Genomic DNA, 12,840 nt, shown 5'->3' on the forward strand with positions numbered 1-12,840 from the left:
TGGAACACATGCAGTTCTATCACATAAATTTTCAACACGATGGTTGCAAGATTGAGTACGAGTGAAGATTGAGTCATTCAAGTGATCCATCCATCATATCTCATAGGCTTGTGATGCTCATTCTTATTTGACACGACCATGATATGAATTGGGTGCATTCCACCTCCGGGGTTTGACAAACATATCCCAACCAACCATAGGTTAACTCCATGGGAGTGTTTGAGGTTGGCACATCAAAACTCGCTTTCCTTCCACCTCCCTTGCCCCTTGAGCTGATAATTAAAAAAACTGTTTGTTGACTAGAGTTGCAGCATATCTACCTCTGAGCCTCCTTGGCAAGTGGCGTGGCAGCCCTAAGAAAAGGGATGGGCATTCCCCTTTACAAAATTCCCCCCTCATATATTTTATTTATGACACCCAAAATAATATGCTCCCCGAAAGCGACGCACTCACGTTCTCTCTCTAGACACCCTGTCTTTCTCAGAAAACAAAATCCCCCTCACCCACAAAAAAATATATTGCAGTGCATATCCATTCCTCCATTATTTGCTATTGTTGTTGCAGCTGCTTTTGATTACCAGCTATGCATCCATTGCAGCCAGTCAGAGGAAGGATATAGCAGCCAGGCAGTACCTACCCCTACCAATGGCATGTATGTCTGGTTGGTTGACAATAGCAGGAGTACTTTGTTAGATAGATTCACAGACACAGACAGATCCTCCTCCTCTGGAACTCGGGCATGTGAGGAGGGTGGGTCTGAAGGAACAGGACAAGCGAAATGGTGATGATGGCTGCACACGACTCTGTGACCGGCACCATGGGTAACAGCTATGGAGGTGGGAAAACAGATCATCAGTTCCCTGCAGGGCTCAGAGTACTAGTGGTTGATGACGACCCTACATGCCTGAAGATCCTTGATAAAATGCTCAAGAGGTGCCTCTACCAAGGTCTCCTTTCTCACCCCTTATAATTTCTCCATCCCATCTCATCTCATCTCCATGAAGCTGACATGGTTTGACTGCATATACCACTCTCGTGGGTTTTGCTCTTTATGGGCGTAAAGCACTAAAGGGGAAATGTTGTTCTTTGCTAAATCTGTTATTCTTGCTTTTGATTTTGTTGTTGCATAGCCCAATGCTTAAGGCAATACAACGTTCACTATAACAATTCTAAGTCAAAGGCTGCTTATAAGGCATTACGCCTAACAAAAATTTTGCCAATCTGGTAGCTGGTTTTGGTTTGATGTTATACCATCTTTCCTCACTACTGTACTCACATTACTGGCAGTTTCTGTGTCACGCCTTGTGGGCCCTCTTTGACTTGTGGCATATCCCAATGTTGGTATTTCTTTACAGATTACTACTTTCCTTATGTGATTTTTAAGTTGGTTTGGCCTAGCAGTTAGTTTATGGCATTTATCAACGAGTGCCCATGAGTTCAATTTCCATGAACAGAGAATGAACTTTGCCCACCTTACTTTTCTTGTTCTGGTAGAGTGCACTGCCAGCTTTGTAATTAGGGTCTATGTTTTGTTCACGACTACTCTACAGGATTTGAAAGGCGACCACTCATCAATTCTTCGTTCTGAATATACTGCCTAATTCAGTATGCAGACTGTATCTTTACACAGAACTGCAGCCTTAACTAGGCCCCCTGACAAGATCCTCGTGCTGTACGTTGCTTATGTAAAATTCTAGAGTAGCGTTGATTTCATTAAATAATCCATGGGATATATTTTGAGAGTATAGAGCACACAGAATATTGACGTTTGATTTTTTTTTTTTTGATTTTAGACATTAGATCCTACGATTAACTTAGCCCAGATATCAACTAACAGAGGATGATCAACGTGCTGTGAAAACTCGCCCAGAAGTACACTTCCTCTTGTCAAGAACAGAATACTCACATGAGTTATGATTATATGCAATAGTTGCAAACAATTATCATTTTAATCGAGTGTTGCTTTAGTAATCAGAACTATGTAACTATTTGGTTCCCTTAGTTTGGTTGTAAAGATAAATCCAAAAGATTTATCAAGTTCAAGTCGGTCGTGTTTCTACATTTGTAAGGCATTGTCTTTAACCAGATTTTAGAAGAAGCATGTATACAAATCATGCAATATAAAGTCAAGGCAGTGGAATCTAAGGTTCTTCAATAGGCTTAAACATTCAGCTCTACTTGTGGTCCCTGTGGATGTCAATTGTGATGAATCTGCATAACTAAAATTAGTTCATCACATGAGAGTAGCAGTCTGGTGACTGTCTTAAAGTACCTTGTGATTTAGCTTTGTCATACACTCATTGGTTGAGCTCTTATAAGTTCTTGAATTTAAATGTTTCAAAAGAAATGTGGCTGCGAGTAAAGGAAAATTTATTTTCAACTTTTTTAAATTGCAATTTGGCTTTTAATAGAGCATGCAACTGTTTTAGTATTTGTAGAAATATTTCCTATCATTTCCTCTAATTTTCTGTTACTTTGAAATATGCTAGAATCATATTCCTGCTTAATCAGAACTATGCTAGAACTTCAGAATTTCGAACGCTGAAATGCAAGAAACAGTTTCAAAGGGTCATTATCTCTACTCACTCTCTACAGTTCATTTATCCAACTATCTTCTGGTTGTGGTGCCTCATATGCGTCAAACTGGGAACAATTTGGATATGTTTCCAGTTGATGTGACTTTGATTTAAATTTTTTCAATAATTCCACTTCAAACTGCTTGCCAGCAAGAGGAGTGGTTCTTGTGAAGACTTGCAGATATAGTTGAGGGGATGCTGTTCCTTTGTTTGAGCCTTCAATTGAATATGCCTCAAATGCATTATTTGTGCCACTTATCCAGGATTTTAAGTTTACAGTGGAGGTATCTAGAGTGCAATGATGCAATCATCAATAATAATCAAGGTGAAGTTGTTGGCCTAGGTTGCACAAAATGTGGAAACGTGTACAAGTTTCGGAAACAGGAACACCTGGAAAAGTGATCTCCCCCAAATGGGTACGTCAGAGGAAGTGTAGGGTGTGTGTGTGTGTATATTCTTTTAAATAACACATTATCTTGCAATAACAAAAATGATAGGTTAATTTGTAGGTAGGTTTAGAAATGAATGAGGTTAATTTGTCTTCATTTTCCATATATTATATTAGGGTTCTTTAGACTCCCTATGGGTCCCATACTGCTCTAGGGCACTTGGGGGTTTCGAGAAGTTTCCGAGGTGTTTCCATTTCCGGAAGTTTCTGGTACTGGTACATGGGCAATTTAGTAGTTTCGTGCAACAGAGTTGTGGACCTTGCAGAATATAGAGATGGTACCCTCCATTTTCGTTCCACCATGTATATAGTCAAAAAAATAAAAGAAAAATTATTGAAGGAATAATGCTTATTCCGTTCATTATGTTCCAACTTATGTTAGACTTATAATGCAAGTGAAATGTGCAAAAGAGAATGGACCTTGATATTGTTTGGTTCTTGATGTTTGACTTTGAATACAGGGTAGATAGGGTCCACACTTTTGCTGCCAGGGTGCATGGACTCCCACTTGGGGTGTGCATTCTTGGTGTGGAGTCTGGACACACACTGGTGTAGTCTCAGGGATGTTTGTTCCAAGTCGGGTGATGCTTGGAAGTTGGAACAAACATCACCCATTGGGGGATGTTGAGATCTGGGGTTGCGGACTAGTGGGGTCTGTGTTGATGTCCCTAGAGAGCGACATTGCTTGTTTCCCTCCTCCCCTTAAAAAGAAGAAGCTGAATAAAAACAGAAAAAAATGCCCTAAATTTCCAAAAAAGACAGCAACGCACGTTACATATTGATTTTAGTTATCATGCTATTTTAATTGTCATTTCTAGTTGCGTCTTAATTTAAAATTTTACTTGCTCTGTTCTTAGTAATTTCAGTTTTTATTCTAAACTGGTGCCCCTGCATCTGCACCCTTGTACCCTGGTTACTTAGTTTTCATATCAGTTCAAATACCTTGCAAATCGACAAGGAGTCTCTTTCAAGATGATGAACCCGTACAAGATCTATTGCAGGTTATATTATGATTAAGATCAAGCTTTTTGAGATTATCGCTAAATTTGTTAACAAAAGGTCCCTAAAAGTATATCATGACGTGTAGTTTTCTTTGTTTACTGTATTGTTCTCCATACTTACATACAAGTATGAGAAACCCTTCTCGATGCCCTGTGCAAACAGATTTCAAAGCGGGTGCCCTTGCACTTGCACCCATGTATTTTGGCTACTTAGTTTACATGTCAGTACAAAAACCTTGCAAATTGTCAAGGGGTCTCTTTCAAGAGTACGAACCTATACACGTTTTAATGCGGGTTATATTATGAACTGGATCAAGCCTTTTTGAGGTTAGCTATAAAGGTATGAATAAGAAAGTCCCAGAAAATACATCGTCACATGTTGTTTATTTTTTACTTTGTTGTAAACTGTTTAACGTTAATGTGTTGTTCGTTAATGTTCTCAATAGACTTTGGGACATCTGACAACTAGTTATCACAAGAAGCGTTATATCAAATCTAGATCATTAGCATTTCAAATGGAGTTCTTAGAACTTAGTATCCATTCAAAAACCAAAAATTGAAAGTTTCTGCATCGTTTTGTTCCTTATTATGTTTTGCAGTACAATTTCACAAAGAGAGATCTTTTATCACAATTCACATTTCTATGAAAGGCCTTTATGATTACAAGTGTTCACCATTCAAAATTTCTGCAACACTTGAATATTATTCACTATAAGAAATGTTGGTTTTTAAAGAGTGTAAGCAATAGCACAACCAAAATAAGCAGAAGAGTAGAGAGAATAATATTATTAACCTGAGGAAGGCTGTTACGTATACCTCAAATACCTCAATTAATCAAAACCATTATTTGTAGTGCTATAGACTTGTTATGGTGGTTTAACCACTTAACACTATTAATACAAAACCCTAGATTTTAGTAGTTACACATTCGTCACATGTTACGTCACTGACATAATATGATCACATAATACAAAAGTACATGTAATAATATTTAATGTTGGAGCTTACAATTTGCTCCACTAACATGACCCTTCAATCAAGATCTCCAAAAAACTGCCAAAGTCTACGTTTTCAAAATCACCACTTGCTACAAATCCTTGAGCAGAAACTCGATGTTTGTCATTTTTTTTGCCAAGGAAAACCTCGCTGGATTCTGATCTTCCTTGAAATATCCAGATTGAGGGCGACTTAATTGTTGGCCACAAAAGGGCTGATAACTCCAATGGACTTGACCGAATTTGCACTTGTGACCTATGGCCTCCCCATTGCAAACATGCTTTGGGTGGTTGGTTCAACTAATTGAGCTCACTGTGGGTCGTCTACTTATGTTTGCAAGAGATCGATGTCGGTGATGTTTGGATATTCTACTATGGATATACTTAAGTTTTGATATTCCACCAGGAGGGTTGTCAAATTGCTATTGGATTCCTTTATGAATATTATTTTCTTGATGATTTCCTTTGATTTTTTATTTCTTGTTTGGAAACTTTGGTTCCCAGCCTATTCTTTAATCCGTTTTGCCTCAATTTAGATTTATAAGGCACACAAGACATTTATGTGTGTCTAATTTTGTGTGATGGCATGGTGAGTCACTAATTTGGTGGATGGCATGTGAATGGTGGCTCTTATTTGTTAATTTTTTTCAAGCTATACTTTTTAATTTTGTTGTTCCCAACCTATGATTTACTAGAAATTTGGGGGCAGCTTCTAGATGCTTTGGACACCTTTTCTCTTGTTGTTGCCTTTCTTGTAATCCGAAAACTCATGCAACATTGATTATTACATAGGATTCCATAATTACATAAGTTAAATTAATGTGTGACTATAACTTTTAATTAGTTAATTTTTTGTTTTAATTAAAAGTTTTATTGCTATTATAGGGGTGGTAGGAGTGAGGTGTTAGTATGCCTCAGAGGACACGAAGAAATAGCCTTTTCATGGAGCTTCTGCAGAGCCTTGAATAGTCAAGCAAAGACATATGTAGTCTATCAAGGAATCAAGCAAGCCATTGCGCTAAACATTAGCAAATTAATCATAGTGGAAGATTCAACACTTATAATCAAGCACCTCCATGCTAACTCTCTTCTTGTAGATGCTAAAATTAAGTCGATTTTCAAAAGGATTCAATATGCTCTAAACCATTTCCAAGATATCAAGCTCTCCATGAATTGAGACAAAATAACCAATGGGATAATTTCCTAGCAAACCATGCCACACAACAAGAAGAAGGAACATTGAAAATTAATGAGGGGGGTCTTCGATCCCCAATTCCTTGAATGACTGTTAGTGGCAAGCATCAAATGGAAAAGGGTGGCGCGCAATTAGACGTGGGAAAAGAAATGATGGGAAATCACTTGAAAAACCCATTTGTGTTGAAATTGGGTAACATTGAAATTTGAGAGGTGCTCTCACATGCCCTTGGTGCTAGGCTTGTGAGAGAGAAACACCCACAAAGATGATGTGTGGGCTTTGCACCCAAATTTTGGGGTTTTGAACCCAAAGGAGTGGGCTTGGAACCCGAGGGAATTCTAATTTATTGTTAAGGTTGAGTTGGAGGGCTCTTGAAGGAAAGGAGGGCTTCCTAAGGTGATGTAAGGACAAGTATATATAGCAAGCCAAATGGGAGGCCTAGGACAAGAGCAAGAAGGACACTTCTCTTCTGAAGAAGGGTATCGAGGAGCTACAAACAACAAAAGAAGGAGGGCCGAGGCAACAAAGGAGCTGTTGCATGCTAAAGAAGGAAGGCCAAGGCACAACAAAGGAGCTGCAACAAGCAAAGGAAGAGGTCCGAATTGTGTTTGATTTAGCCATAGGAAACAACCAAGTGTCAAGGTAGTTGAGGTCTGTTGGAGGGCGGATTACGATAGTCGCAGGCCGCAGCACCTACCGCATATAAGAAAGGGCTGAGTAGAAGTTGATCTGGGCTGCTGAGTGTGTTGAACAATTGGCTAAAGGTAGACAAGCAGCTGGCTGAGTGTGCTAGATGTAGGTGAAATGAGGCTATAGAAGAGCTAAAGAGGCTAACCTCAAAGGACAATAGGCTGGCTAGGTAAGCTAATTTATATTATTTATGGTTATGTGGGAAAGGACTGCCTCAGTGTATTTGTTTGGGCAGAGAGGGCTTGGAGGATAAAGCCTAAGCCCTAGGTTTTTGGTCTAAAGGAACTGACCTTGTATTGGGTATTTTATGAGGATTGTAAAGGGCCACTTTCCTTGGTACGAGAGCCCTGTGCTTTTCTTTTTAATGGACTAATATGCAACATGTTTGGGCATTAAACTCTTGTGTACTATCATTGATTTAATTGTTGGTGTAATTTTTGTTGTGCAAGTGGTAATAAATTGAGGCATTTTTAGTTTGTTTATGTTTTCTAGCTAAGAGCATAGACCAAACCTAGGGTACGTGGATTTCTAACATGAGTTAGAAGTGTGCACAGGGATTAGCTCTAAGAGGGAGCTGAGTTGTCTTGTTGTTGAAAGAAGGACAACTGGCTAGATGATTTTTGGCTTGAGGTTTGAGGACCCGTTGGAAGGGATTTCCAACTAGAGTTAACGAAAGGAAAGAATCAAGCTAGTGTTGTTGGTGAATGGTCTATGGGATTATGCTAACATTGAGATCAAGGCACCAACTAATGCAACGAATTTGGTCATATATACCTTAGTAGACACAAAGCCCAAGTTGATCATTCTTGATGGAGTCAAGGATCACTTAATACCTCATCTCACTGGAAAGAATACCACATGCCACATGTGGGAAGCTTTGAAAGTGTTCTTTCAGAACAAGAACAAAAATCGAAAGATGGTATTGAGGGAGAAGCTTAGGGACATCAAGATGGGAAGTTCAAATAACATGACTTTGTATCTCACAAGGATTTTGCAAGTTTGTGATGAGCTTGTAGCTATACGGGACAATGTGAAAGAATCATAATTAGTGGGGATTGCAATAAAGGGCTTCTCAGATCAGTGGAAGCCATTCATCAAAGGAATAGTCTCACAAGATAATCTTCCAGATTGGAATAGGTTATGGGATGATTTCATCCAAGAGGAACTTCGGGATGAGGAACTTTAGTTGAAGACTGATGCAAAGAATGTTGCCCTCGCTGGTAAGTTGAAGAATAGCAAAGAGAAGTTCGTCATCAAGAAGAAGGATCTAAGCAAAGTGAAATGCTTTGCATGTGAAGAGTATGGTCATTATGCAAGCAAGTGTCTGCATAAGAAGAAGAAAGGAGGGAAAGAGAAGAAGCCAAAGACGACGATCGCTGCTCCAACTACAGTCAATGAGGATGAGTTTGCCAGGAGATTGACGAGGAGTTTTCTCTTATCTCTCATTTCTCCGGGAGGACCATTCATGAGGGTGCTTGGTTCATAGATAATGGAGCGTTGAAGCACATGACAGGTTCATGAGAAGTATTTGAGAGCCTAACCGAGTGGGATATGTTACCCACCAAAATTGGGTGACCCCATAGGAGAAATTTTCTCCTAGATATCTCTTCAGTTGATAGCCAACAACCCCTGACAACCACCAGTGTAGTCGATACATTGTGCCATATGATCTCTGCTCCCTGTGTTAGTCATATGTCCCCTCGCCAATCTGTCGAGAGCATATGTTTGAAGGTGGTCAATCCAACACAAAGGGTATGTTTTTCATTGTGCAATCGGGTGCTTATACTTGCTTTTCCTTGTGCATTGTTACCCATCACCTGTGGGTGACCCCTATATGAGAATTTTTCTCCTAGATTTGTCTTCAACCGGCATCCAACAACCCCTTGCAGCCACTTGATAGCTCGACATGCTACTATTCTCTGCGACTTGAGGCAACTGTTGTCCCCTCGCTCATATGTCATGATTGTATGTCTGAAGGTGGGCCATCCAACCCTGAAGGTATGATTTTTCATTATGCGGTTCAATGATTGTGCTTGTTTTTCTTGGACACACTTGGGCATGGATTAGTGGGGGGGATTCAGAGGAAAGAATGAGCTTTGACTGTACTCTTGTACCCTTACCTCAGCTTGGGGGTTAATCTTGTATTCTAGTCCCGTAGGATCTCCTTTATTGGCTACTAGCTTTAGGAGTGGCACTACATGGGAAATCCTAATTTTGGTTGCGTGGTCCCGCTTCTTGATACCATATATTACACTCCCCTCCGCTCATTGCAAGCCCTTTTCACATTTTCCCCATCTGGGTCCACATTTGTCCATTTGGTCCACAAGGTGTTAACCTCCCCTTTCTCTTGTCCACACCTTGGGTCAAGCTTGGAATGATGCCCTAGAGGTTGATGTAGCTAAAAAGAAAGATAAAGCATAATTTGGCCACATACAACAAGAAATGTACCACAAAACGCAAAAGGTGGTTGCGATGATAAAATTTAGCACATGGGAAAAGCTAAGTATGAGCTCTACCCCCTGTCATTATGGCCGTCACCCTAGTTCCTAAGGCCCCCTATGAGTGCTTCCTGCATCATTAAGGAGCCCATGAATGTCCCAACCTGCACCCCGTACATAAATTACTTGCATACGAATTCTAAAACACAGAAAATAAACAATGCGAGAGCATCACACACAAAACACATATATGCAGAGATTTTCCCTTGGATCCCAAAACCGGGACTACCAGCTTGATTTTTCATTATTATCCCTTCAATGTTACAATACATATTTATACATGCCGAAACATCCAATACCATGGACCGAAAACCATCGCGTCCAAAACCATGTGCAAAAATCATGCACAAAACCATAGGTAGGTCTGCCCAACCTAAATATAGGGTCCAATTTTTTTTTCCCGGGGCTACTCGCCCCCTCAAACCCCTTGGACAGGGGGGGCTGCCGCCCCCCCGTGACCCCTCTGTTGCGCAATCAACACAACAAAGGAGGGGCTTCGCCCCCCCTCTAACCCCCCCCCCCCGGTTCACTACGTGGGCTAGTCGTGGAAAGAATAACACAACCCAAAATTCTCCCACTTGTTGTCTTCTTTCCATAGGGGGCCACAAGAGAGCTTAGTCATTTATCCAGCCTTGCAATGCCCATTGTTTCTCTACACCAAGAGAACTTCTTAGAGCTCATAGATTTTGTCAATGCATCTGCAATATTCTTCAAAGTGTCCACCTTTACCAACAACACCTTTTTGTCTTCTATCATATCCCTCACAAAGTGATACTGAACATCAATGTGCTTTGTCTTTGAATGGTAAGCAGGGTTCTTTGCCAAGAAAATTGCACTTTGGCTGTCACAGTCTATCCTTATAGTTCCCTGTACTAACCCCATACTTGAACACAATGTCTGTAAACAAACTGCTTCCTTGCTTGCATGAGTGGCTGCCATGTATTCTGCCTCTGTAGTTGATAGTATCACTACAGATTGTTTCTTACTCATCCAACTGACTGCACCTCCAAATAGGTTAAATACATACCCACTTGTAGATCTTCTCTGATCTAGATTTCCAGCGCAGTACGCATCAACAAAGCCACATATATCCAAAACTCTGTCCAATTTTGGTCTTCCTTTGTAGCACAAACCATAATCACTAGTGCCACGCAAATACCTGAAAATCTGCTTCACTGCTGTCTAATGCTCCTTCCCTGGTTTTGACATAACCTGCTCAATACTGCCACTGCATGTGCAGTGTTTGGTCTAGTACAGACCATCACATACATCAGGCTACCGACTGCACTTGCATATGGAACACGGGACATATCATCTTCCTCTTCTTGTGTCTTGGGACATTGTTCAGCAGATAACTTTACACCTACAGGTATAGGAACCTTCATCGGTTTACTATCCTGCATATTAAACCTCTGCAATATTGTCTCGACATACTTCCTCTGGTTTAACTAGAGCTTCCTCTTTGCCCGATCTCTTTTAAATTCCATGCCCAAAATATAGTTTGCAGCACCAAGATCTTTCATGTCGAATTTGGAGGACAATTGGGTCTTCAAATCCTGGATAATTTCTTTTTCATTTCCAACCAGCAACATATCATCCACATACAAGACCAGATAAATAACACTGTCACTAATTAATTTAAAATACACACAGTGATCTGTTTTGCTTCTGGTGAAGCCAAGTCCCAGTATAAATGTATCAAATTTCTGATACCACATCCTTGGTGACTGTTTTAACCCATACAGAGACTTCTTTAACTTGCATACCAGTTCTTTCTTACCCTTCACCGCAAAGCCTTCAGGTTGCTTCATGTAGATTTCCTCTTCCAGATCCCAGTGAAGAAATGCTGTCTTCACATCCATCTGTTCTACCTCAAAATCAAAAGCAGTAGTAACAAATAAAAGTAATTTAATAGAAGCTACCTTGGCAACAGGAGAAAAAATATCACCAAAATCAATTCTCGGCACCTGGGAATAACTTTTTGCTACCAACCGAGCTTTGTATTTCTCCACCTTTCCTTCTACATTTGTCTTCTTCTGGAACACCCATTTGCTGCCAATGGGTTTCCTTCCAGCTAACAACTCCACCAGATCCCAAGCCTCATTTTTGTGCAAAGATGCCATTTCATCAACCATGGCCTCTTTCCAGAGTTTCCATCTTCTGAATCTACTGCTTCTTTCACAGTTCTGGGATCATCATCAGTAATAGATAAAACAAAATTTGAACAGAAAGTAGATGGACTATACCTTTCTGGTTGCCTTCTTTCTCGAACTGATCTTCTCACACCCGGAGTTTGTGGCTCTTCATCTTCTGATTCCTCCTTTGTTGTAGAGTCTGATTCTTCCTCCTTAAGCTCAAACTCTATCTTCTCAGGTTCCTTTAGTTGGACTTCATGTTTAATAACATCTTCCACCTCTCTGAACACGACATCTCGGCTGTACACAACCTTCCTTGTTACTGGGTTCCAAAGCTTATAACCCTTTAAACCATCCTTATACTCAATAAAAATGCACTTTTCAGATTTACTATTCAACTTGGTTCGTTTCTCCTTTGGAACATGTACATATGCATCACATCCAAATACCCTCAGATGTGAAAGAGAGGGTTTCTTACCAGTCCATATCTCTTGTGGAGTCTTATCCTCCAACGTTGATGAAGGTGATCTATTGACAGGTAACATGCCGTCTCCACTGCCTCTGCCCAGAATTCCTGTCCTAACCCGACACCACTGAGCATGCTTCTTGCCTTTTCCATCAATGTATTGTTCATTCTTTCTGCAACTCCATTTTGCTGAGAAGTATATGGAGTAGTCTATTGCCGTGCTATACCACACTTCTTACAGAATTATTGAAATTCCTTACTGCAAAACTCTCTACCGTTATCTGTCCTCGACACCTTTATCTTCTTCTCTGTTTGGTTTTCCACCAGAGCCTTAAATTCTTTAAACCTGTCAAAGACTTAAAATTTCTTCTTAAGGAAATATATCCATGTATTCCTTGAGAAGTCATCTATAAATGATACATAGTACACAGACTTACCCAATGATGGAACCTTCACAGGTCCAAACACATCACTGTGCACAAGCTCTAATATCTGTTTCGCCCTCTTACCACTAGAGGGGAAACTCACTCGATTCTACTTCCCATATACACAATTTTTACAGAAATCAAAATCTAGAGAGCTATTACTCATACCTTCTACCATATCTTTACCATGACATATTCGAAGGCCCTTCTCTCCAATATGTCCAAGCCTTTGATGCCACAGCATGGTCTTCTCTCCAGAGACCACTAGATTTTTTGCTCCACTTTCAGGAGCCGCAGAACTATTGCACCCATCAACAACAGTGCTACCTTGCAGCTTGTACAGAGTTCCAATCCGAACTCCCCGCATCAATACCAGTGCTCTTCGAACTATCTTGCAGGTATCTTTTTCAA

At 40.3% G+C, this 12,840-nt stretch overlaps 1 protein-coding gene across 2 annotated transcripts in view; it reads left to right on the forward strand.

Annotated features, from left to right (window-relative positions):
• Nucleotides 1-410: 410 nt before the first annotated feature.
• The window catches only part of LOC149239261 (uncharacterized), a 147,799-nt gene continuing 135,369 nt past the window's right edge, over nt 411-12,840 (forward strand). Inside the window, exon 1 of one of the 2 annotated variants that reach the window (XM_089373372.1) lies at nt 411-947. In XM_089373372.1, coding sequence (XP_089229498.1) covers nt 779-947 — 169 coding nt within the window. In that variant the 5' untranslated portion in view covers nt 411-778. The remainder of the gene's footprint in view (nt 948-12,840) is intronic. The other variant, XM_089373373.1, reaches the window with a different exon arrangement.

This window comes from Pinus tabuliformis, chromosome 8 (assembly GCF_031772625.1).
Source record: "Pinus tabuliformis cultivar Carrire ecotype Pingquan chromosome 8, CPIR1, whole genome shotgun sequence".
Lineage (NCBI taxonomy): Eukaryota > Viridiplantae > Streptophyta > Pinopsida > Pinales > Pinaceae > Pinus > Pinus tabuliformis.